Genomic DNA, 26,726 nt, shown 5'->3' with positions numbered 1-26,726 from the left:
CTTCTCAATTATTCTTACATCGTTGCCATTTATAATTGATATCTCACTCAAGAGTTTGAGTGTGAAGTTGTTCCTGTGAGAGACTTATAACAGATATTCAGTGAAGGGACACAATACAAGCCGTGCTATATATAGAGTTCTCAGACAGCCTAGCCTCGCTGAAGTGTTGGCGTTTTGTAAGTGAATTATAGGCTAATCTTGAACAGAGGTTGCAATTCAAGACGGCAAAACACAAAAGCTGCAACACAACACGTCCAATATTTCCTGCTGTTGTACATTATGGGATAGGCCTATACCTGTTAAGTTCCTCGCATCCCCCAAAGCTGATATTTCAGACGTTAACTCGTTAAGCTCATGTGGTGGGTGAACCCAGTCATCAAAATGTGGTTACTTTTTTCGTTTTATTGACATATTGTTCAAATCTTCACATATCTACGATAAAAAGACTTAAAAAATGTAAATACAAAAAAATGTTGGTAACCCTAGTTTGCAGGTATAATCGATGATCTGGTTATAATGCTTCTTAAGACTGTCATAAGCATGCATGGCCTCATGTCTTAAAATCATCTGTTTCGCCTTCACAGAACAACGTGATCTCCAAGCTGTGTACTTGTGCCATCTCCCTGGCCATCTTCCTGTCCGTGTCTAAGATCTTTCCTGTGGAGCGCTCCATCGATGACAAGTTCATCGCCTCCACCCCCTTTATCCTCCAGGTCTTCTATCTGTACCTCTCCATGCTGGCCACCCGGCCCAAGTACTACTTCATTTGGACCCTGTGTGAGTGCACTTTAATATTATTCATGTGACTAAATGTGAAGTAAAAAAAATGTTTTTCTGGGAAGTATTTGGAATTTGAAGGCTGTTGGGGGATAATTATGTGGGTGCTACTTTATTTTACTAGGTAGGTCAATTAAGAACAAATTCTTATTTACAATGATGGCCTGGCAAGAGGCAAAAGGAATGGGGATTAAAAGTGTAAGACAAGACGGACAACAGACAGAGGTTTTGGGCATTTGAAGGCTGTTGGGGGAGAATTATGTGGGCACTAGCCACCCCATATAACAAATCAGGGTGACATTGCCTCGGATAGTGGCCCTTCTAAAGTCACAACGAAAAAATTTGGGCACCTTTTTTTGAGTTGTGTTACACTGCCCTCCTGTGTCAATGTGGAGAACCATACCCCTCAAAGAGCCTACTACAGTCAAACAGAATGGTCTTGACAGTGAGGGATATTGTTATTCTTTGTTGGCCTCTGCCATTCTGCCTGGTAACCTTTTTGGTTGTTTTTTCCCCATTGGACAGCTGATGCCATCAACAACGCTGCAGGCTTCGGCTTCAATGGCTACAACAAAGATGGCACACCAAGATGGGACCTGATATCCAATTTGAGAATACTGGACATTGAGGTAAGCCTTTTTTATTATTCACATTTCACTAGTACTGTAGAAGTAGGCTATTATTCAGTATTTAGGCTACATTCACTACTTCAACAACATCACTCTCTTTCCAGTTTGCCACCAGTTTCAAGATGTTCCTCGACAACTGGAATATCCAGACAGCGCTTTGGCTCAAAAGGTAAAATGCATCATAGTACCAGCGTAATCTGTACTATCTCACAACAGTAGTCATGTATATAGTAGATATACTGTCATGTAGATTGTACAATCACAGATAGTAGGCTTATATCATTAGTAACGCTGATAATGCACTGAATCAGCTAGCGTCTGGGCCATTATCTCTACACAGGTTGGGATGCTAATGCGTTTGTTAGCTTCAGCTAGTGTGCTAATGCTAGATCTGCATCACGTGCAGTCAGGCTGAGATTTTTAGTCTTGTGATTAGCATTAGCGGGGATGCTAACGCTATATCTGTCTTCAACAGGGTGTGTTATGAGCGCTGTCCCATCAATCCCACAGCGGCCACCTTCCTACTGTCAGCCATGTGGCACGGAGTGTACCCCGGGTACTACCTTACCTTTCTCACGGGAATTGGCATGACCATGGCAGCACGGGCAGTGAGTAAACACAGCTGGTGTTACTGACCTGGAATCATATCTGGGTTGTCTGCACACCTCAACTGCATTAGCTCTTTGAGCTGGTATTTTGGTATTTTATTAGGATCCCCATTAGCTGTTGCAAAAGCAGCAGCTACTCTTCCTGGGGTTGACAGAAAACATGGAACATGACATAAGAATTACATAAATTAAAATACATTTTATTTTAAAGGTACAAGTAGCCTACATATCACTACCAATACATACCCAAACTATCTAGGTCAAATAGGGGAGAGGTGTTATTTTATCTGTTTTTTAAAACCAGATTTGCTATTCACTTGAGCAACATGAGATGGAACGGAGTTCCATGCAATAATGGCTCTATATAATACTGTACGCTTTCTTGAATTTGTTCTGGATTTGGGGACTGTGAAAAGACCCCTGGTGGCATGTCTGATGGGATAAGTGTGTGTGTCAGAGCTGTGTGTAAGTTGACTATGCAAACAATTTGGGATTTTCAACGCAATGTTTCTAATATAAAGAAGAAGTGATGCAGTCAGTCTCTCCTCAACTCTTAGCCAAGAGAGACTGGCATGCATAGTATTTATATCAGCCCTCTGATTACAATGAAGAGCAAGACGTGCCACTCTGTTCTGGGCCAGCTGCAGGGATAGTGTCCATTATGTAATCATGTCCTGTATAGTAATAATAGCAGAGGTGAGGCGTGATGGTGTCCAGCTGCAGTTTAACTAGGACTTTCCTCACTATGCACTGGACCACACGACTGGACAATAATGAAGATGAGACAAAACTAGGGCCTGCATCACTTGCTTTTTGGAGTGTGGTGCCACAACATTGTGATCACTGCATCCAATGGATACGGATACAGCTTTAGAACAAAGTTCTACAGTATTAGTAAAAATGTGATCAATACATGTGGTTGATCTTGTTCCTGTAGTGTTTGTAAACACCCTGGTCGGTTGTTTAATAACCTGAACCTCGTCATCTCTACGAGCGAACACGAGTTCTCGGGTTTTAGGTAGGATTACATTGGTTGTCAGTACAACTCAAAAACGGCATTAGCCCTTTGAGCTAAGCGCCGAGGTGTTAACTCGGGCAAAAACAGAAATCCTCAGGTTTCACGCAAGGTTACAAAAGCACATAATTGATGTCTTTAGCTGGTGTTGCCCCATCTCATTCGTCAATGCATTTGTCAGTCACCATTAGCTCCAAAGCAGACCTTAAATTTGATAAACATTCCACCATTTTACTTTTATTATTATTATTATTATGTGCAGATAGATGACACGGGGAGACTGAGCCGTGACCCTGTTCTTATTTTAACGGGAGACTATAAAACTACAGGTCCTGGGCACTGGCCGCTAGGATTTAAAGCTCATACCCCATGGCACAGTGGTTGTGTGGATGGGCGTCTGCTTACGCGTGAGCAAGGGTGTGTGTAGCAGTATGATAGAGCTCGAGATCACAGGGTAATGGACAGAAGGATCACCATGGTGACAGTAGGAGAGTCATAGAGGACAGAAAGGCCTTTGGCAGACAGTGTCCCTAGATAACTTCCACCTCTCCTCAATACTCGGCTCCATTCTCCGTCTCATCACATCTAGGAATAACACTACCACAAGATGTCATGATACACAGAACTAGAGAGGGACTTTTTTACCGTTCCCTCTCCGAAAGTGTGCACTTTGCACTCACTTACCCTCATGGATTCATTTAAGCATTTGGATTTGGTGTAGGCATGGGCTGGTATGGGAGTTTCCGTGCGTCATGTTTGTTAGACCAGTGCATTCTCGTACAAACCACGAGGGGGAGTGAATGAGTGCAAACCTCCTGTGAGAACGGTAGCGAATCGCACCTCAGCCATGTCCTGAAAAAATGATTTCAGGAAGACGAAGCTCTACTTTTGAGATTCATATCGCTACTCTAAATACAGGTCATGGTTGAGTTATGCACTAATGATGAAGCACATTGCTTCTGTTCATGTAAGATAAAGAACGGGGTCAGTAAACCTCTTGTTGGGAGTTTGTAATGGCTACAACATGCCTATTAAGTCTGAAAGCTGATTTTGTTTCGGTGCCTTCACTGATGGGTCTATCTTTTAGTCTCTAACCTCCATCTTCTCAACAAGTTTTGTTTTTACTTTCTGCATCTTAATAAAGTCCATGCAACATAATGGTGTGAGGCGTTTGCTATGCGATTTATTCACAATTTATTCATTTGGCTCACTTCCAGCTTAGACACAACATCAGACCGTACTTTCTGGGTTCAACGACACACAAGAGCGTCTACGACGTCATCACGTGGGCGGGGACTCAGGTGGCCATCTGCTACACGGTTGTGCCATTCGTCCTATTGGCCGTTGGGCCGTCACTCAAATTCTACAGGTGAGTGACATTACTGATTCCACATGCTCTACCAGCACTATTGAAATGTAATGCATAATGTAAGAAGTTGTTATATGTAACAATGTAGGCCTATTTTCAAAACAGTAGAACTTTTATTAACACATGTGTAGACTACAAAGGTGAGTGGCACATGGTGTGTTGGGTCCTAAGAATCCTGGGAAGCACCACCAAGTTCAAAACCTCTGTAAATTTTATGGGACATTTTTACAAATGCCTGTTTAAAAAGGCAGGCCAATAAAACGGGTGAGAACGGCACAGGCAGGCACACGGCACAGAGAATTAGCTCTGTTCCCCTTTAGTGTCCAACTGTTAACAAGACCACTTAATGACTAGAAGACGGGGATGATTCACACGGAGAAATAAGAGGGGCTTTATGCATTCAGGGCACTCCAGTAAAATGGAGGCACATATTCTGTCATCTGCCAGGGTGAGGAGCGTATAAAACCCAGTCATTAAACAGGAGAGTTTGGGGGACGGCTGGCTGCTGAAATGGAAGGAAAGAGTGGACCTTGAGGACATAGTGTTCCCATCATCACAAATACACTGTGACTGCAGATATATAAAACTCAGGATTTTCTATCCCATTAGGATTAGCTAGCATAACTTGTTGGGACCCATAATGAGACTATCATTTGTATTCACAATGACATTTTGCTCTTCTGGAATCTTTACGCCACATAGAAAACTGTCCTCGGCATGCTCTTTCAGCGGCTTAGGCCTGGGTTTGTGAAGAGTGCTATACCGAACAGATGACATTGGATTGATTGATTACTTCACTGATTGATTTCTCTCTCGCCAGGTCATGGTACTACTGCATACACATAGCATGCTTGCTGCTGGTGTTAGCCCTTCCGGTGAAGCCATGGCACCTCCGCGCCAAGGAGGAGCAACAACAGCAGAACAGCCTACAGGGGGGGTTGACCGGAGACCACAACAGCCAATGCATCACAGACAACAACTGCAACCAGAAACACAAAGCCACATGAGACCCGGGAGGAAGCCCCTCCAACCCCACACCTCAGAGCTCAAACCGGCACAGAGACAAAGTGCAGCGATTCTTTGAGACCACAAAGAACCAAAAAATTGACAGGAACACCGGAATAACGGACAATAACAAACTCAGTTCAACAACAACCCATCAAACCTTCCAGTAGCGAGGAACGACAGCAAACCATTATTTGGAGAAATTAGAAGTAACGACCGGAATGGATAGAGAAATATCCGAGGGCCACTAAACGGCTAGGATCTAATGAGTGATAATAATGACATTAGCGATGATGCTAATGGTGCAATGCTAAATGACAGAATGCAAAGCTGACTGAAGTTTCCTTACCTCTATGTACTGCTAACAAGTTAGCGGCTAGGCTAGGTGTAGATTCTGCAGGCTGAGAAAGGTTGTGTGGAGGGGGAGCGCTTGTGGCATTGGGAAATGGAGTTGCAGTTTGACCTCGAGTGTAGAGGGCGATATACAGGCTAGTCAGACATCGGTATCGAGAGGATTTTTGTCAGGGTAGGAAAACGATGTAACCTCTACTAGGAAAAAAGGTGTAATAGAAAATTGAGAGAAATATATGAAAGAAATAACTTTTTTGTCAGATGCCAACTTCAAGCAGGCCTTAGGATCCTCTAAACATTGTTTGATAACTGTCACTTTTCTTTTGTATCTGCTGCTTTTTTGGAATGATACTCGTTCTTTACAGAGGAGGGTTCATTACAAAGGGAGTGTATTCACGGTAACTGATTTTAAGGGCTTTTTTTGATATGGGGTTAATTCTGTGTAGCTTCCTTGTTTTCCTACTGTATCTGATTTCAAACTGTTTCCTGTATCTGATTACAAACTAGGTTTCCTCTAGGTCCATATGTCTTGCCTACCTCTGTAACATCAGTTACAAGTTCAGTTCTGTTAAACTGGTTTGAGATCTTCATATAGGCTTCTAGTTTTACTATGAACTCAAATGGAAATCTCCACCTAGATTCGTTTTTGAATCCATAGCCTCGAAATGAAATTCAACAAACTGTATTGTTTGTGACCTAATCACTCGTGGACAGACTGACCAAATGATGCAAGATTTTAGTTCTGGGTTAACCAAGATTATTTGACCTTACTGTATGAGTAATTGGATATACTGTAGGATGTAACGTTTACTATCACAATACAAATAGAGCTGATTATGAATTACCTTTAACATTAAAGGTTGGGCAATATGTATTTGACATTTAGGAAGCCTACTGTATGTAAAATTATTTGTGCGTATTTGACATAATGGGAATGGAAAACAAACATAATTCTTATGCTCCAATCATGAACCCTAACTTGTATGCTCGCTTGTCTTGTGACCCTCTTAATAAACAAAAAAAATAATATTTCAAGCCAGATCCCAGACAATAAGCCACAACCCAAGAGGTTCCCTCATTACTATAATGTGGAAAACACTGGTGTACAAGAGTTCTATCAGGTGGGTCCAACCAACTCTTCCATGAGAGGGGTGTTAATTGTGGTGCAGAGGACAGCCCATGAGCATAACCTACACGTCCTGATTAATGTTCCACAGTGCCCTGTTTCTGGAGAGGAATGGAACATTCCATCTCATACAGTACAGGCAGGCATTGATGTGGCATAGCCACTTCTTTCTGACTGCACACCATTCATTAGCTGGTAAGAGTTGGGAACCAAGATGGGAGCCAATGAACCAGTTTAGGGGTTTATTTTGTGATAACGCGTAACAACCATGAAGCAGATTTGAGTTTCCAAATGTAATCGTTTTCCTAACGTGCATACTGTACTCCTGCCATAAGTGTGTGTATGTGATTTTTAAATGTTAATGTGGTCTATAAGTGTATTTGTAGTCAAGGTGTAACTGCCTAAGGGGAAATTTGTGCCATCTTTACCAGCAAGTTGATAATTGCACTGCATGGCCACCCAAAACGAGCCTGGTGAAACCAGACGTAACACTACGCTCATTATAGCTTGTGTAGTATTCTGTCTGGTTTAACTAAGCTTCCCCAAACCAGCAGATCAATGCAAACTGCTCCATATGTCCAAAGTGCCATGTCATAAATGGCCCCATATATGTTGTGTGTGAAAGCATAATGGTTATTTTTGTGTCAAGAAAGAAGAAACTTATGGAAAGATTTGTATAATAGTACTTAAACTGATTTATGTCAAAGGGAAATTATTTTTTAAATACTAATACAGAGATTTTAAACCAGAGTTCTCACTCGCCTTCTTTTGCACCTTTGGTTGGAATGTGAGCGTGGAGATCTATATGGGGGAAGAAGCCAAAAAAGGGATGGGGGGTCATAGCCAGGATAGAAATATTTCATCCATATGGGATTATTGGAAGTGGTTTGTTTTAGGGTGCATCCTAATAGTTTAACATGGATTACTTTCCTTGTCTCCTTCCTTTCATCCTCACTAGTCTGGAAATGTAGGACCGGTGAAAGCACTATGGTAGATGCCCTAGCTACCATGGCTACCAGCCAAGCTTCCACTAATCTAGCTCTTTCAAATTGGTATAGATGGAGGAAAGGAGATGAAGCCATTTTGGACTATTGAGATGCACGCTAAATACTGTGTGTCTGAATCTGGCCCTGTAGCTCACTGGAAAGGGCGCTTGGCAAATGAGCTAGTTGACGAGCGTGAAGTCACTGGCCTGGACCTAATCAAAAGCGGAGTGGAAATGGAAAGGCTTGCTTTGTTTAAAATCTGGGTCTATGAGATCCCTCTCATTTCCTAACCTAAAACAAGAATCCTCTGCTGTGAGTGTTTGAGAGGTTCTGTATAGCTGTCGCTCAATCCATCTCTGTTAAACTTTGAAGCATTTGTTTTAGTCATGTCTATCTTGGCCAGGTCGCACTTGTAAATGAGAACTTGTTCTCAACTTGCCTACCTGGTTAAATAAAGGTGAAATAAATAAAAATGGTAAAATGCAGACTTGGGAAAAACATGTAAGACATCACATTAGCCTTATCCCTCCATCTACCGTCAATGCCCCACTTGACTGCTAATAATCCTAATGTATCCCTTGTCAGTCAACATGGCTCTGAATGCTATATCAGTTTTGGATCATATTTGGAATGCTTTCACCAGTCCTCTCCCAGGTATTAGCTATCATTATTTAGTCGGTTGTATAATGCGAATTACTCTAATTCCAAAAATCCAGACTGAGATATGTTGTTGACAACTGAATAGTATTTGTATTTTGTTTACAAAATTACCTTTCCATGTTGCACTGCTTGGTTTCCAGTTTGCGCTAGCATTCTTCTAATGTACAGCTAATTTAGATTAAGAAAATGTATTGTTAAATGGATCTTTCGAATTACTGACCTAGTTTTGAAAAGGTTGAGGAATGTCTACTCTGCCATTGAATTATTTTGTCATTTGGTAACACTGAAACATTGACCACTTTTATACTTTCTGGTAATATTGCTTTTTTTTTGTAACAGTCAGTGGCTGTTAGGTCTATGTATTTTTGTTTAGTCTAAATGTTTCAGTTATTCTGGTCTGTGTCCGTGACTTTCTTGGCAGTACTGATTTAAACCAGCTGATTTACATTTCTAGGTTACTTTCAGTGGTTCATAGTAAGGCTTTAACACCTACTCTTTCATCGTGGATTGTATGCACAGCTATCTTGCACTGTAATGTAGGCATATCAATAAACCAGATTACATGACAGGCCAGTATTGAACAACACATTTCTAGCCTTGAACAATGACAGATCCATTTGAAATTTGCGGCGATGAAACTGCCAGGAACCGTGCAGCCTGTTAGCAAAAAAAGTTCACTTTTCTACACGTCACGCCCTCAAATCGTCAAACGTTGTTCTTGGCGAACGAACAAAGCTGGCCTGAAACACTAAGTACAAGAGTGTTGTGGTTTCAAAACAGTGAAGAAACTCAACGTTGGAAAAATGTAAAAGGAAACGGGGTAACCCCGTTTGAACGAGAGGACGTTGTATTGTTTATCGTAAAGGTAAGAAGCAACCATGTTACCTAGCTAGACTGTATTTGATGTTTGTCGTGCCAACAATAGTGGAATCGGGATTCGCCTTCAAAATAAATCACCCATTAACTTGCAAACGGATTTAAAAAAAAAAGGAATTACGCAACAAGGTTGTAATGTTATATACATTCAACAAAAATACAAACATCTGTCATCGCAATCTGGATTAGAATTATGTATTAGAATTGCAATGGGGGCATACGTACATTATGTACAGCCTTACCTATGGATCTTGGGTCCATGAAATGGTTGATCAGCCTACTCAGAACACAAATGAAGAGTTTACACATTCGCGTTAACTACGGACAATCACCTCACTATTCAGCCTATTGTACTTATTGAACATTCATATTGCAATGGACTGCCTTACCCCATTTCGTGGACCCAAGATCAATGGGTATCAGTTTACTTTCAATTTCATGGACCCAAATCCATAGGTAAGGTAGTTGAGCGTTCAGCCCGTTCTCTTATTGAGTTTTGATTGCTGGTCGCGGGATTTGCTAGCAACAACATTGAGTCACTATCAGTCGATTCTTGTAAAATTGTCAATTCTGTGTACAACTGCGGTTTTTCCTCGGAGTGCTGAAATTCATACTTCATTATTTTTTTTTAACAGGATACAACCTCCCAAGTTTTTCTCGTTTGTGTTGCTCAAATCCGCACGCATGTGCCAATTGAATCTCAGCGTACGTTGTACGACCAACACACGAGGAAGAAGTCAGTGGTTTTATTTAATAAAAGTTACAAGTATGAATTTCAGGACCGCAGTTGTAAAGGACAAACCGGTAAGGTAAGCGTTTTTAGAATTGACTGAAGGTGACTGTTGTTGCTAGCAAATCCCGCGACCGGTTATCCAAACTCAACTCCGCCTCGATATAAGAGAAAGGAGTTGAGCGTTACTCAACCATAGGTAAGGCTGTACATTTCAAGATGAATGTTAAATACACACAATAGGCTGAACAGTTAGGTGATTTCCAACAGTTGAAGTCCCGCAATAAGAGATACGATAATATTTGTAATCTGTGGGTTTCGCTGAGTAGGCCGATACCCTGGTTCATGGACCCAAAATCAATTAGTAAGGCTGTACAATGCATATAAGTAGGCCTATGTCCCCAATGCAATTATGAAGTCCAATACATCCACAGTGCGATTTCAACTGACTATACTTTATCTGTGTCAAATTAACGGTATTTTTTTGAATTTATATGTTTAGTATTAACTAGTCAATTGGCATGATTCCATTATTTGTATACATTTGCATCAGTTTCAATGGAGGACTTTTATTTTGAACGCGAACCGCCGATTCCACTATTGCCTATGCCGTTCGGCCATCACTCATCCATATATTTATATGTACATATTCTTATTCATTCCTTTACACTTGTGTGTGTATAAGGTAGTTGTTGTGAAATTGTTAGATTACTTGTTAGATATTACTGCATTGTTGGAACTAGAAGCACAAGCATTTCGCTACACTCGCATTAACATCTGCTAACCATGTGTATGTGACCAAAAACATTAGGTTTGATTTAATCCTCACACTGAGTTGTTCGACGCAGTGGTCAGTATTTGGCACTTCTTCCGCGCTTGTAAAGGCGTCCGCATGCTTCCCAGTCGAAATAGTTCGTGCATATATACTGCTCAAAAAAATAAAGTGAACACTTAAACAACACATCCTAGATCTGAATGAAAGAAATAATCTTATTAAATACTTTTTTCTTTACATAGTTGAATGTGCCGACAACAAAATCACACAAAAATAATCAATGGAAATCCAATTTATCAACCCATGGAGGTCTGGATTTGGAGTCACACTCAAAATTAAAGTGGAAAACCACACTACAGGCTGATCCAACTTTGATGTAATGTCCTTAAAACAAGTCAAAATTAGGCTCAGTAGTGTGTGTGGCCTCCATGTGCCTGTATGACCTCCCTACAATGCCTGGGCATGCTCCTGATGAGGTGGCAGATGGTCTCCTGAGGGATCTCCTCCCAGACCTGGACTAAAGCATCCGCCAACTCCTGGACAGTCTGTGGTGCAACGTGGCGTTGGTGGATGGAGCGAGACATGATGTCCCAGATGTGCTCAATTGGATTCAGGTCTGGGGAACGGGCGGGCCAGTCCATAGCATCAATGCCTTCCTCTTGCAGGAACTGCTGACACACTCCAGCCACATGAGGTCTAGCATTGTCTTGCATTAGGAGGAACCCAGGGCCAACCGCACCAGCATATGTTCTCACAAGGGGTCTGAGGATCTCATCTCGGTACCTAATGGCAGTCAGGCTCCCTCTGGCGAGCACATGGAGGGCTGTGCGGCCTCCCAAAGAAATGCCACCCCACACCATGACTGACCCACCGCCAAACCGGTCATGCTGGAGGATGTTACAGGCAGCAGAACGTTCTCCACGGCGTCTCCAGACTCTGTCACGTCTGTCACGTGCTCAGTGTGAACCTGCTTTCATCTGTGAAGAGCACAGGGTGCCAGTGGTGAATTTGCCAATCTTGGTGTTCTCTGGCAAATGCCAAACGTCCTGCACGGTGTTGGGCTGTAAGCACAACCCCCACCTGTGGACGTCGGGCCCTCATACCACCCTCATGGAGTCTGTTTCTGACCATTTGAGCAGACACATGCACATTTGTGGCATGCTGGAGGTAATTTTGCAGGGCTCTGGCAGTGCTTCTCCTGCTCCTCCTTGCACAAAGGCGGAGGTAGCGGTACTGCTGCTGGGTTGTTGCCCTCCTACGGCCTCCTCCACGTCTCCTGATGTACTGGCCTGTCTCCTGGTAGCGCCTCCATGCTCTGGACACTACGCTGACAGACACAGCAAATCTTCTTGCCACAGCTCGCATTGATGTGCCATCCTGGATGAGCTGCACTACCTGAGCCACTTGTGTGGGTTGTAGACTCCGTCTCATGCTACCACTAGAGTGAAAGCACCGCCAGCATTCAAAAGTGACCAAAACATCAGCCAGGAAGCATAGGAACTGAGAAGTGGTCTGTGGTCCCCACCTGCAGAACCACTCCTTTATTGGGGGTGTCTTGCTAATTGCCTATAATTTCCACCTGTTGTCTATTCCATTTGCACAACAGCATGTGAAATTTATTGTCAATCAGTGTTGCTTCCTAAGTGGACAGTTTGATTTCACAGAAGTGTGATTGACTTGGAGTTACATTGTGTTGTTTAAGTGTTCCCTTTATTTTTTTGAGCAGTGTATTATGTTTTGGACTTCGGTGAGGGTTTTTTCTGGAGACAAGCCGAAGTCCGGAGCCGAAGTCTACTGATCATTTTCCATCAATGGATGTCGATTTAACTTGTGTTGACTGCTACAATTAAGCAATAAGACCCAAGGAGGTGTGGCATATGGCCAAGGGCTGTGAGGACATAGCCCCTAGCCGTGGTATATTGACCATATATGACAAACCCCAGAGGTGCCCTATTGCTATTATAAACTGGTTGCGAACATAAATATATACATTTTTGTATTCCGGTGATACGCAATCTGATATACCATAGCTTTCAACCAATCAGCTTTCAAGACTCAAAACACCTAGTTTCTAATTGTAAATAAATCCCGTTTGGGCATGTGCATAACTATAAATAAATCTGACAGGAGAGTTTGAGTGATGAAAGCTGGACAGAAGATCTCAATCTCTGTAACAAGTGTTTCTTGCACAAACTTTAAAAAACGAATGTTAGGCTGTTTTTTTTGCCAATTGTGCTGTTATTATGTTCCAGATAAGACTTCAAACCATTATAAATGGCCTATTTGCAAGATTGACTTATTTCAATAGGCATAGGCTACTGACTAAAATCTGGGTTTATAATTGCAATTCAACTTTGCCATGGTTTGTTGAGCTAGATGCTGGTAGCCAATAGCCCCTGCTTGGCCAACTAATTTCAGGGAAAAGTCCACATTGAAACTGACATTAAATGTGGAGAATGATACGTTTGTGATAGGGCTGTGACCGTGATCACAATTGATAACTTCCAATTGAATTATCTAAACACGGCCATTAATAATTGCATAATATAAGGCTACAACAAACTGCCAGCTCCAGGTAGGCTATACAAGTGGCACAAATTGATTTGCAATGACTCCAGTGATGGTAATTTCAACATTTATTGTATCAAATGGTAGGCTACAGTAGCATAGAAATGAATAGCCTACTTGATGTCCAACAGGTGCAAATGTAGCCTATAATTTTCCACATTGTCATTTTCATTGTGGACTTTTTCCCATAACAGAAGCATGTGAGGTAGTTCCATAACTTCCATTAAAAATGTCCACTCGCGCAGCGCTCCAGAACCTAGAACTGAACATGATTACAACCCTTCGCTTGATACGGTTATCGATAATAAAAGTCGACATTAGAATGCAGTTCACTTTAAACCTCTTAAGGATCAGCCCCCTTTTTTTTCCAATTTTCGCCTAAATGTCATACCCAAATCTAACTGCCTGTAGCTCTGGCCCTGAAACAAGGATATGCATTTTCTTGGTACCATTTGAGAGGAAACACTTTGAAGTTTGTGGAAATGTGAAAGGACTGTAGGAGAATATAACACATTAGATCTGGTAAAAGATAATACAAAGAAGGAAAAAAAATAAAATTGTACCATCTTTGAAATGCAAAATGTTGTATCAAGACTGCCCAAATGTGCCTAATTTGTTTATTAATAACTTTTCATGTTCAAAACTGTGCACTCTCCTCAAACAATAGCATGGTATTCTTTCACTGTAATAGCTACTGTAAATTGGACAGTGTAGTTAGATTAACAATAATTTAAGCTTTCTGCCAATATCAGATATGTCTATGTCCTGGGAAATGTTCTTGTTACTTACAACCTCATGCTAATCGCATTAGCCTACGTTAGCTCAACCGTCCCGCATGGGACCCACCAATCCTGAAGAAGTTTTAAACCACCTCTGAGCAAATTTATCTAAAGAGCTGTAGTGCGCCTAAAGTTATTTTCCAATGCTTTGTCGCCGTTATATCAGCTCTTGTGCGTTAATGTTTTATGGAAAAATGGTGTCTCCATAATGACCAATCTAGGCTACCTAAAACTGGTAAAAAGTTGACGTGCTGCTCTGTCTCCATGAATCAGCTGCCTCTGCTGCAGCACTCTCAACCAGTGCTGGAAGGGGAGGACCATCCTCAGTGAATTTAATTACAATTGTAAAACCTTTAAAAGGTTCTCCTTTTTAGATAAAACTATACTAAATATGATCACGTTACCAAATAACTGATTTAAACACACTATTTTGCAAAGAAAGTCTACAGTAGCTTCAACAGCACTCTGTAGGGTAGCACCATGGTGTAGCCGGAGGACAGCTAGCTTCCGTCCTCCTCTGGGTCCATTGACTTCAATGCAAAACCTAGGATGCTCATGGTTCTCACCCCCTTCCATAGACTTACACTGTCATTTTGACAACTTCCGGAGGACGTCCTCCAGCCTATCAGAGCTCTTGCATCATGATCTGACATATTGTCCACCCAATCAAAGGATCAGAGAATTAATCTACTACTGAAAGCATAAGCTACAGCTAGCACTGCAGTGCATAAAATGTGTTGAATAGTTGCCTCAAAGAGAAAGACAATAGGTGAACAGTTTTGAACATATGAATTTCTTCCAAAATGAAGGAGAAGCAAGCGAGAGTAATTTTTTTTGCAACTTTCAGTTTCATTTACTTTGCTGACAAATGCAGCTAGCTAGTTTAGCTCACTGAAACACCCTGCTCAAACAGAGGGATGCTATGTTAGCTAGCTGGCTATGACTTTCCAACACAACACTGGAACTCTTCCAAATCAAGGTAAGCTTTTGGTATTACTAATTTATTGCCACTGGGGCCTGCCGGTGTAACTGCTTACAATAACATTACTGCATGATTGTAGCAGGTTTACTAACACGTTAGTTATATTAGCTATGCTGACTATGATGTTACTTTAGCCAATATGGCGACAACGGTGTAGGTTTGGAAAGTTTTTTTCACCTGGTCCCATACAGCTGATTTGTTGTGCATTGAAGTCCACAAGTGAAGGAAGAGAAGGAATACAATGTGGCTGTTATGAGAGTGAACTCTGTTCACGCGTAACCAGGGGTGTATTCATTCCGCCGATTCTGTTAAAGCGTTTCTTAAAAGGAAGCAAACTGAACAAAACGGGGATAAACATAACTGAATTTGTCCAACAGAAACTCTCATTTGCAACTGTTGGACTAATGATTACACCCTAGATCAGCTAGATGCAGGCAAGAGTGTGCAAGGCGGTATTGAATGTCACTCTCTGTCACCTCAAATTTGTCTCTCGACCTGTGTTTACCTGCGTTGTAAAATTTCATTCATAGGCTAGGTTGTAGCAACCTCATGATGGGTATAGGGGAAATTAGAGTATCATGTAGTAGCGTAAATCTATCGCTGTTACATTTAACTGGGTGAATGGAATATGAATGAGAGTCATCCAATATGCCGTAATAGAAATAAGGCTATGCTCATTAAAAAAAGTCTTCCCTCGTCTTAAACTGTACTGACCGCCACTGGTGTATATGTATGTATATTTATTTAAGAGAAATCAAATCCTGACTTTTGACTTTTGAGTATACAAAATATACAAACAGTGCTATTGCCGCTTTTTTTTTCTCGTTTTTCAAGGGAAGGTCTTAAGGGAGTACACTCGTTTGGTTAGGCACCGTCTGAACTGAAGAATGCTGACACCTTAAGCATTAGTCCAAACCCAGTTTTGTTCCATTTAAGACACCTTTTTTGCTAAATAATTGGTGTAATGAATACACCCCTGGTGCTGTGTCTAATGAATAGCAGAAAGAGAGACAAACAATCCCTGTTGTCACTGTTGAAAAGCATGTCAAGAGAGAAGAATGTTGCATAGCTAGCTAGCTCATCCTGTTCTTCTGTGACAACCTGTTTGTTGCTCCTGGGATCCAGTCTGAATTAAAGCACTGCAAAAGCCTGGAAAGTTTCCTTACAAGCCAGACAATTTTAATTACATTTTAACTTACTCTTCCGGTTGTCTGTGTGGTTGTTACTTATTCATGTCGAAATCTGAGAAAAAAATGTCCACAGCAAGGTGTTATTTACCAGACTTTTTTTTTTTTTTTTTTAGATTTCTATCACCTGGCACATGCGCAAAACCACGTAAACACCTGCAAGACTTTGGTTAGTATGCATCATGTCCATGTACTTCCATCTTGTGCACGTGCCTTATGTGTGCAAACAAATTGAGTACCACAGTATGTCATAATACCCATAAAACCAAGAGGTCAAACACGGAAATGATTCCAATTGTTTTTCACCATACATTTTGGGGGATTTTAGAACTACAGTGCCTTGCAAAAGTATTCACCCCTTGGCGTTATTTCTTATTTTGTTGCATTACAACCTGTAACTTAAATTGAGTTTTATTTGGATTTCATGTAATGGACATACACAAAATAGTCCAAATTGGTGAAGTGAAAGGAAAAAAATAACTTGTTTAAAAAATCTTTATTTTTTTTTTAAATGTAAAACTGAAAAGTGGTAGGTGCATATGTATTCACCCCCTTTGCTATGAAGCCCCTAAATTAGATTTGGTGCAACCAATTACCTTCAGAAGTCACATAATTAGTTAATTGCACACAGGTGGACTATACCTGTCACATGAGATCTGTCACATGATCTCAGTGTATATATACACCTGTTCTGAAAGGCCCCAGAATCTGCAACACCACCACCAAGCAAGGGGCACCACCACCAAGCAAGGGGCACTATGAAGACGAAGGAGCTCTCGAAACAGGTCAGGGACAAAGTTGTGGAGAAGTACAGTTCAGGGTTGGGTTATAAAAAATATCCAAAACTTTGAACATCCCACGGAGCACCATTTTAAATTCATTAATAAAAAATGGAAAGAATATGGCACCACAATAAATCTGCCAAGAGAGGGCCGCCCACCAAAACCAGGCAAGGAGGGCATTAACCAGAGAGGCAACAAAGAGACCAAAGAAAACCCTGGAGGAGCTGCAAAGCTCCACAGCGGAGATTGGAGTATCTCTCCATGGGACCACCTTAAGCCATACACTCCACAGAGCTGGGCTTTACGGAAGAGTGGCCAGAAAAAAAAACATTGCTTAAATAAAAAAATAAGCAAGCACGTTTGGTGTTCGCCAAAAGGCATGTGGGAGACTCCCCAAACATATGGAAGAAGGTATTCTGGTCAGATTAAACAAAAGTTGAGCTTTTTGGCCATCAAGGAAAATGCTATGTCTGGCGCAAACCCAACACCTCTCATCACCCCGAGAACAACATGTTTTTTTATCGGCAGGGACTGGGAAACTGGTCAGAATTGAAGTAATGATGGATGGTGCTAAATATAGGGAAATTCTTGAGGGAAACTTGTTTGTCTTCCAGAGATTTGAGACTGGGATGAAGATACACCTTCCAGCAGGACAATGACCCTAATTATACTGCTAAAGCAACACTTGAGTGGTTTAAGGGGAAACATTTAAATGTCTTGGAATGGCCTAGTTAAAGCCCAGACCTCAATCCAATTGAGAATCTGTGGTATGACTAAAAGATTGCTGTACACCAGCGGAACCCATCCAACTTGAAGGAGCTGGAGCGGTATTGCCTTGAAGAATGGAAAAAATCCCAGTGGCTAGATGTGCCAAGCTTATAGGAGACATACCCCAAGAGACTTGCAGCTGTAATTGCTGCAAAAGGTGGCTGTACAAAGTACTGACTTTGGGGGGGTGAATAGTTATGCACGCTAAGATTACTTTTATCAATATATTCGCCTGTAATTACCCCCGAAAAATGAAACGCTAATTAGCCGCTAATGTGGCTATCATACAGAACTACACATCCTGTCGCAAGTTTTGACGTCACTCAAGGCAGTGTTGCAGGGTGGGAAAAACCTAAATTTCTCCACGCAAACTGTCAGCAACCTAGCAAGTAAAGTGAAATAGTATAACTAGTAGATATTATGGTCTTTGTAGTTTTCCGTTTAAATAATTGATATTGTGTATTTCTGATGTGTATTGTTGTTTAGCATCTTCCAAATTATCTACCATAGCATTGTTTTATTACCAGAAATTAGTGATGCGCCGATACTGATATCCGATATTTTCCCTGCCAAACCCCCCCGAAACCGATTTATTTTACATTTTAGCGGCCTTTTAAGCATTCTAGCACAGTTAAATAGTTAACACACACACGGATGCAGCGGTCTAAGGCACTGCATCTCAGTGCAAGAGGCGTCACTACAGTCCCTGGATTGAATCAATTCTGTATCACATCCGGCTGTGATTGGGCGGCGCACAATTGGCCCATGTCGTCCGGGTTTGGCCGTGGTAGGCCGTCATTGTAAATAAGAATTTGTTCTTAACTGACTTGCCTAGTTAAAAAAAGGTTACACACCACACTGACCAAAAAGTTATTTTGTTGGCATTTACGTATGTCCCCATTACCAGTAAAAACATAATCAAAACCTATTTCTTTCACTTACTTGCTGTGCTGTTTCGTAATTTTTTAAAAATTAGTTTCATTCTCAACCAAGATTTCTATGGAACGCCGTTTGGGTCTTTGCGTGTCAAAAAAGATGCACGTCAAATAAGCTTGTTGACCAATCAGGACCTGAATATGACTCCACGTCACATAATAATTGAACGTGTTCATACATTTTTACGTAGTTATTACACATTGATTACACTCACTCTTTTTTCATATGTCACAAAGATTCATCGATACGTATGCTATGATGCTGGTAAAGTTGTCTCGCACACCTATAGTGCTGGTCATAAAAAAAGCTAGCTAGCTCATGGATGCAAACCATGTTCTTCCCCAAAAACATAGCAAAACGACATCTATTTCAGTAGCTATATAGTTAGCTAGCTAATTATATAGCAAGGTGTCATCTAAAAATAACCCTAATTTATTAGACAGTTCTTATTTGATTAATGGTGGTCAGACCCATCTATGTGAAGCTAGCCACAATAAGGATTAGCCACAATAGTGGACTTTGCGGTTAGCCTTTAAAATAAGTGTGGCGTAATTCTATTATTTGTATTCATTTGCATCACTGTCAATGACAGTTTTATTTTGAAGGCAAACCGCAAATTCCACTATTGTGCCTAATCCTTATTGTGGCTAGCTTCACAACACATAACCCGGTCCGGTTGAGCCTCACTGGCCCGATGAAGCTAGCTGGCTGCTTATAACGTTAGCTTTGGGCAACAGGGTTAAGTAGCTGGCTAGCTATTTATTTTAATGGACTGAAGTTCAATTTCAATAGGCGAACAACAAGTGGCAACCTAGCTAATACTTACTCACAAGGATTCCTAAATCATCGCTAAGAATAGTGAAAATGACTGCAGTTTCTACTGGTCATTGTTTTCAGGCTGGTTGTATTGGTGCTAGCTAGGTACCAAGCTAAAGCTAGCTACCCCAGAAGTTGCGGTCGAACAAATGATGCTTTATTACCAACGCGGTATTGTAAACACATTGTTTGTGGGTGGTGTTTGCTTGTTTGCTGACTTTTTTGTACAGCTTTGACAGTGCTACTGTATCTTTTGACACGCAAAGACCCAAACGGCGTTCCATAGTATGTATGTCGTGAAGCTAATAGCAGTGACGCTATTACTGTGTAACTCCAGTAGGGCAACATCGGAAAAATAGCGCACTTGGTAGTGTTAACCGGTGCTCGACCAGTTGGCGAAAGCCAACATCACCCACGACAGACAACGGTTGATTGTCAAGGGCAATGAATTCCATTATCTTGGCTTTAATGGATTTCGCCTTTGAGTTGTCTCGTTGAAATGTTACTCTTTCAAATGACTGCTTGACTTGTTGACTGCTCGATCCACACAGCAGACATTGTGGGCTAGTTTAGGAATGCTGTGTTGCACGTATAGCGCAAAATTTTACGTGGCGTCATTACGTCATGTACCTACGTTATATAGGTATGCACGTCAGCTTTAACATCGGTTTTGCACATCGGGATGTTAAACTAGACATCGGCCGATACCGATGTTGGCATTTTTAGCTAATCGTCCGATTACGATATGTTCACCGATATATCGTGCATCCCTAGTTGAGATGTTTTAATTACCCTGGCCTTTGTAGCTAAGTAATTAACCTTAGGTCTCTCCGTTGATGAGATGCAAGGATTGTTGGCTAAGGGCTTGTAAATAAGCATTTCACGGTAAGGTCTACACCTGTTGTATTTGGCACATGTGACAAAAACAATTTATTTGATGGTTCTGTGCTATGTACCAGATTGTAACCACTACTCAAATAAACGTTTTTGTTTCTGACCTCTGTAAGCGAGAGGCGTCGCTGGAGCGGTGTGATGAGGTAAGCCCTGTTTGCTAGCTGCTAACAAGCTATTTTGGTTCGGTATTTTGGTCAGTGCCCAAAATCCTTATGTTCCATCCCTGCATGTCATTCCGTTTCAGATGATCCCCCTACCAGGTTTTAACTTTCCTTTTGAGAATTAGAATCATAAGTACAGTCATATAGCTCATCACAATACTTCACCTCTTCAGGCAAATAGTATCCTAGAGTGTTGTTGAAGTTGTTCTACAGGAGAATCAACTGTATACCTGCAACAGGTATTCAGGATCACAGCTGTCTGAAAGTACTTTGGATGGAAACAGGACTTCCAGACAAAGACATATTCAACATCGTTGTTGAATACTTGGAACGTTACAAGGCCTGCATTGTCTACTTTGCCAAGTGGAGGGTTGAGGTGCTGTCATTTGAGGATCAAGTGTTATGATGTTGTCACAGATACACCAACTTGCACCTGGCTGAACTATTCTGTTGTAGTGCAAGCACTGCCAGCAATGTTACCATCACTTACATTCATGTGATCCACAAGTTTTTTAAAATTTTTTAATTAGCATCATGAAGAGTGTTCCAAGTCGGGAGAAGAACCAAACGTGCTTGCCTGCGTATTTTCAGGGGTTCAGCAGAAACTGCAGGATGGTCATTGACTGTACTGACATAGCAGTTGCTACTCCAAGTCAGATGGATCTGCAGCAGCAAACCTACTGTGTATCGTTCAATGCACTCCTTCAAGCTACTCCTGGGAGTTGCAGCTAATGCGGTGATAACATACTGCAGTGATCTGTATCCAGGATCTGTGTTGGACAAAGCCATTGTCCAGAAGTCGGGGTTTGAGAAGATCTTTAACATCTGGAGACATGATTTTGGCAGACAAAGGCTTCTTGATCCAGAGCTTGATGCCTGCAGCAGTCACTATGAACATTCCTGAGCCATGGAAGGTTCACAGAGAGCAAGATACATCTCACAAAAGACATAGCAAGAAATGGGATCCATGTTGAGAGGGCAAATGCTCAGCTAAAAGATTTCAAAATCCTGAGATGTATCCCACCTTATCTGGGTTGTTATAGTAATGTGCTGGTGCAGAGTTGCTGTGCATTTGTAAACCTCCAAGTCCAACTCATCAGAGAAGTAGCTGTTTATTGGGAAACAAGTACAAACAATGAGGCATGAGGATTGGGTGTTGAGGGACCACTTGTCACATTGTCCACAGTGGGTTTGTGTTATGATAAACAATGCATTTTCTGTCCAGATAAAGATGTTGATACAGCATTGAAAAAGACCTACCACTGACCAAATGCCTCTTTTGTTTTTTCCAGTCCAACAGGAGTGCATCCCTCAGACCATCCGGTGCATGGACATCCTGTGCCAGTGTGATCCAAGCACAAGCATCCAGTTGTGGAGACTATAGCACATCGAGCCTGTGGACAGACAGGTCAGTAACTCATCAAATATGATCAAATTGGGGGAGCACGTGATGCCGCGGAGCTGAACAGACGTTGACAAACCAAGCTCTTCAAAGTTATTCTATTATTACCTAAATAACAACGTTGAAACAATATTCTAACATCGGCTGATAAATTGTCAAGTCCTTACCTTCCCAAAGAGCCATGGACCTCCGACCCAGAGACAAGAAGGGCGACCAAAATGTTGTTGATTCCCAAGATAACGCTACAGCTAGCAAGATTAGCATTAGCCCTCATAACTCAGACGACAGTTCCAGACTGTTGCTCTCGGCAGGCTCGCGGCTTCTCCTCCGGGAAATTCAGGATGGTAACAAAGGTCTTTCTATGAAAATTGACAAGAATTCGGCAGAACTCCATTGACGACCTGAAATCCTCCATGAATGATCTCCTTTTGAGAATGACTGAGGCTGAGTTGCGCATTAGCACAGTTGAAGATACCATCGCTCGACATGACCAGGTTCTGATACAACTGCAGAAGGACAATGCCTACCTCAAAAACAAGGTAGACCAGATGGAGAACCAGAGCAGACGTAGTAATATCCGTGTGGTGGGATTGAAAGAGGACAGCGAGGGCCGTGACCCGGTCCGTTTCTTCACTCAATGGATCCCGGATGTCCTAGGCATAATCAACTTCACCAAGCCGCTGGAAATCGAACGCGCCCACAGAACATCAGCGCCGAAACCCCGGCTAGATGAGCCCCCACGGGCCGTCCTGATCAGGTTCCTCTGTTTCCAAGACACAGAGAAGATACTGCAACTCGCAAGAGCCAAAGGGGACATCACCATCGATGGCGAGAGGGTCAGCCTTTTCCCGGATATGAGCGCGGATCTCGCCAGACGTCGCAAGCAGTTCAGACCTGCCGCCAAAGCACTGAAGGAGAAGAACATCACCGGCTACCTCATCCACCCTGCGCGGATGAAAGTTCAGTACAAAGGCCGAAGCCATCTCTTCAACACACCGGGAGAAGGGTTCACTTTTCTCAAAAAACTGAACCGCATCTGAACCAGGACAGTCTCTCTGGGGGATAAGATGCAGTTTGTTTGTTTTCTCTTATCTGGACTGAACTGCTGATATCTTCTTGGAATTCGGATCAGTTTACCCCGGTATCCGGTCGCTATAATTGATTTGTACATTTTCAACTAACCGTTTTTTCCCCGGGGTGAGTTCTATTACATTTACAGGACAGTATGTTTTGGTTTAGTCAATATCCACTGGGCGAAGCAAATAAGTGGGTTTAGGCCCACTGCTTTCCCCCCATTTATGTTTCTCCTCTCCCGAAAAGAGACTCAAGCAGCCCTTACCGTGGGCAGTAAATATTCAGCCATAAATGTCTATTCACAACGTTTGTTTTCAACTTAGAGAGCTCGCAGGTTTTAGTTTACGCCAAGGTTTAGCTAGTAAGAGCAAGATGGAAAGCGAGCAGCAACATATCTCTACAAGTGTATTCATGTTTGATTGTTGGGATTGTTGTTTTAGTCTGACAATCGGGGTGGGTGGGATTTTTTTTCTTAATTTTTTTTTCTATGTTTATTGTTGTTTCCTTCCTAAAGAGACACATAGGTCACTTTTGTGTTCAAACCAAAGTTGAAACATTTCCTGACTATTTACATATGAGAGATTTCCATTCGATTACATATTTGAAACCCAACCTATGCTTAATCCACGAAAATATGTCACATTCAACGTAAAAGGTCTTAACAGCCCGATTAAGAGGAAAAGAGTCTATACATACCTTAAGAAATTAAAGGCTGACATTGTGTTTTTACAAGAAACACATCTTACAGCCAGCGAACACAAGAAATTGTAGAGGGGATGGGTAGGACAAGTTTTCGCGTCCTCTTTTAACTCCAAAGCAAGAGGAACTGCAATTTTGATAAGTAGACACATCCCCTTCTGCGTCAACAACACCATCTCTGATCCCTCGGGCAGGTTTGTTTTGGTGCAGAGCCATATGTTTTCAGAGTCTTGGACCCTATTGAATATTTATGCTCCTAACTTCGATGACCATATGTTTATACAGAATGTCTTTCTTCAGGTCGCTCAAGCACCACCAGGATGGCTAATGGTTGGAGGAGATTTACATTTTTGTTTAGATACAGTTCTTGATAGTTCTTCTGCTAAACCCTCACTTCTTACCAAAGCCGCCAAGCTCACGATGTCATTCATGAAAGATCATAATTTGCTAGACATCTGGAGACAGTTGCACCCACAGGATAGGGACTACTCTTTTTATTCACACACACACACACACACACACACGCATAGATCACTTTTTACTATCGACCCAACTGTTTCATAGTGTTAGATGTCGAGTGTCTCCCCAGATTGCTTAGTGACCATTCTCCTCAGGTATTATCAATCTCCATTCCTACCAAGGTAAATGGAGCATATAGATGGAGACTAAATTCTACACTCCTAAAGCAACCTGAATTTTGTGCATTCATCAAAGAGCAGATCAATATTTTTACTTTGACAAACAAACCCTCCGCTCCTGACAGTTTCATTCTTTGGGAAACATTGAAAGCCTATCTGAGGGGACAGATCATTTCCTATACTAAAGGGCTGAAGAGAAAACACGGTGCCGAACTGAGTGCCCTTGAATCTGAAATCTCCGAGCTAGAGAGAACCTACTAAAGATCTATACAGGCTTTTGGTAAATAGAAAACTGAAATATAATATTCTGAACACATATCAAGCTGAGCGGGCCATCACTAAATCAAAACGGTGTTATTACGAGCTTGGAGAGAAAGCTCAAAGTATTGGCATGGCAACTGAAAGCAGAGGAAAGTAAGAGGACGATTAATGCTATAGAAACTCTTACTAATGAGATATCTTTCGACCCTACTGAAATGAATAATACTTTTAAGAAATACTATGAAGACCTCTACACTTCCCAATCAAGCGATGGTCTATCAGAGATCGACTCCTCTCTCAACCTCCCATGCCTGTCAGAGGAAGACAGAGAGCGCCTGAGTGAACACTTCTCAGTTCCTGAATTGTTGTAGGCCATTAAATCCTTACCTTCTAATAAATCTCCTGGGGAGGATGGCTTCCCTCCAGAGTTCTATAAAGAATTTAGGGAGCTGTTGGTCCCCTACCTTATGGAGGTACTTAAAAAAGCCGGGGAAGACAACTGCTTTCCAGTCTTTCTCTCAAGCAGTGATTGCTGTAATCCACAAGAAAGGGAAAACCCCACTAAAGTGCGCCTCCTATAGACCAATCTCTCTCCTTAACACAGATTGTAAACTGGTCACCAAGATGCTGTCTAAGAGACTGGAGTTATGTCTTCCCCTGTTGGTCAACCCAGATCAGACTGGCTTCATAATTAATAGATTGTCCTCCAATAATCTCAGAAGGTTCTTTGACATAATTCACCTTGCTAACAAAAACAAAATACCTAGTGTCCCTCGATGCTGAAAAGGCCTTTGATAGGGTTGAATGGCCATACCTCTTTCGGGTCTTGGAAAAGTTTGGTTTAGGTACCGTGTTTGTAAATTTGATAAAATCACTCTACAAATCTAAAACTAGGATTGCTACCAATGGGATTACTTCCTCCTCTTTCCCTCCTCTATAGGGGGAACAGACAAGGTTGCCCAATTAGCCCCCACCTCTTTGCCCTTGCCATCGAACCGTTGGCTGAGGCTATTAGAACGTGCCCTGACATGCATGGTTTGAGGTGGGCCCCCATACCCAATCACTCTTTGCGGATGACCTTATCTTATTTCTAACAAACCCAGAACACTCCCTCTCTCACTTGCAGATCCTACTACAGTGTTATAGTTCTTTCTCTGGATATAAGGTCAATTTTGATAAATGCGAAATCTTACCGTTGTCTATCATTGACCGTCATACCATCAAGCACAAGTTTCCTTTTAGATGGTCGCCTATGGGCTTCACATATTTGGGCATAATGGTGGATGGTAATCTGAACAACCTCTATAAACTCAATCTGGCCAGTTTGTTGCAAAAGGTGGAGGGTGACCTTTGTAAATGGATGGACTTGCCTCTCACTCTTCTGGGTAGAATCAATGGCATTAAAATGAATGTCCTACCCAGATTTCTAGATTTGTTTCAATCTCTCCCTATCCCGGTGCCCGCAGCATTCTTTTCCTCTCTCGACAAGCTAACCAGACGGTTTATCTGGCACGGCAAAACCCCTAGGGTTGGCCTGGATAAACTGACCCTTGATTACGGTCAAGGGGGCTTAAACCTCCCCAATTTTAGAATGTACTACTGGGCTGCACAGTCTAGGTTTCTGGCTCAGAGGTTTGACAATGGTCCCTCTCCCTCATGGTTGAACATTGAAAAGCTTGAGGTAAATGATGACACTGGGGCAGAATTGTTTTACAAATGGGACAGAAAATCTATAAAAACCATCACAGACAACCCTTTAATCATACATTCTGTCCTGGCATGGTGCAAACTGCATGGGCTGTTCAGACGAGGGCGATTCCTTTCCCCTAAAACCCCTTTATGGAACAATAGATTGATCCCTATGTTTTTCCA

General features: G+C 41.9%; 2 protein-coding genes across 4 annotated transcripts in view; both read left to right on the top strand.

The window, feature by feature from the left end:
- Nucleotides 1-7,630, top strand: part of mboat2a (membrane bound O-acyltransferase domain containing 2a) — a 69,199-nt gene extending 61,569 nt beyond the window's left edge. For all 3 annotated transcript variants that reach the window (XM_045723373.1, XM_014210199.2, XM_045723374.1), the window contains exons 8-13: nucleotides 585-777; nucleotides 1,303-1,406; nucleotides 1,511-1,575; nucleotides 1,882-2,014; nucleotides 4,247-4,398; nucleotides 5,219-7,630. In XM_045723373.1, the coding sequence (XP_045579329.1) occupies nucleotides 585-777; nucleotides 1,303-1,406; nucleotides 1,511-1,575; nucleotides 1,882-2,014; nucleotides 4,247-4,398; nucleotides 5,219-5,405 (834 nt within the window). In that variant the 3' untranslated portion in view covers nucleotides 5,406-7,630. The remainder of the gene's footprint in view (nucleotides 1-584; nucleotides 778-1,302; nucleotides 1,407-1,510; nucleotides 1,576-1,881; nucleotides 2,015-4,246; nucleotides 4,399-5,218) is intronic.
- A 1,543-nt stretch (nucleotides 7,631-9,173) lies between these two features.
- Nucleotides 9,174-26,726, top strand: part of kidins220a (kinase D-interacting substrate 220a) — a 114,236-nt gene continuing 96,683 nt past the window's right edge. Inside the window, 1 exon segment of the mRNA XM_014210197.2 lies at nucleotides 9,174-9,391. The gene's annotated coding sequence lies outside the window, so the exon portion shown is untranslated.

This window comes from Salmo salar, chromosome ssa09, assembly GCF_905237065.1.
Source record: "Salmo salar chromosome ssa09, Ssal_v3.1, whole genome shotgun sequence".
Taxonomy (NCBI): Eukaryota; Metazoa; Chordata; class Actinopteri; order Salmoniformes; family Salmonidae; genus Salmo; species Salmo salar.
Note: the sequence above shows the minus strand (reverse complement) of the source record. Positions and strands in the feature narration are given on the sequence as shown.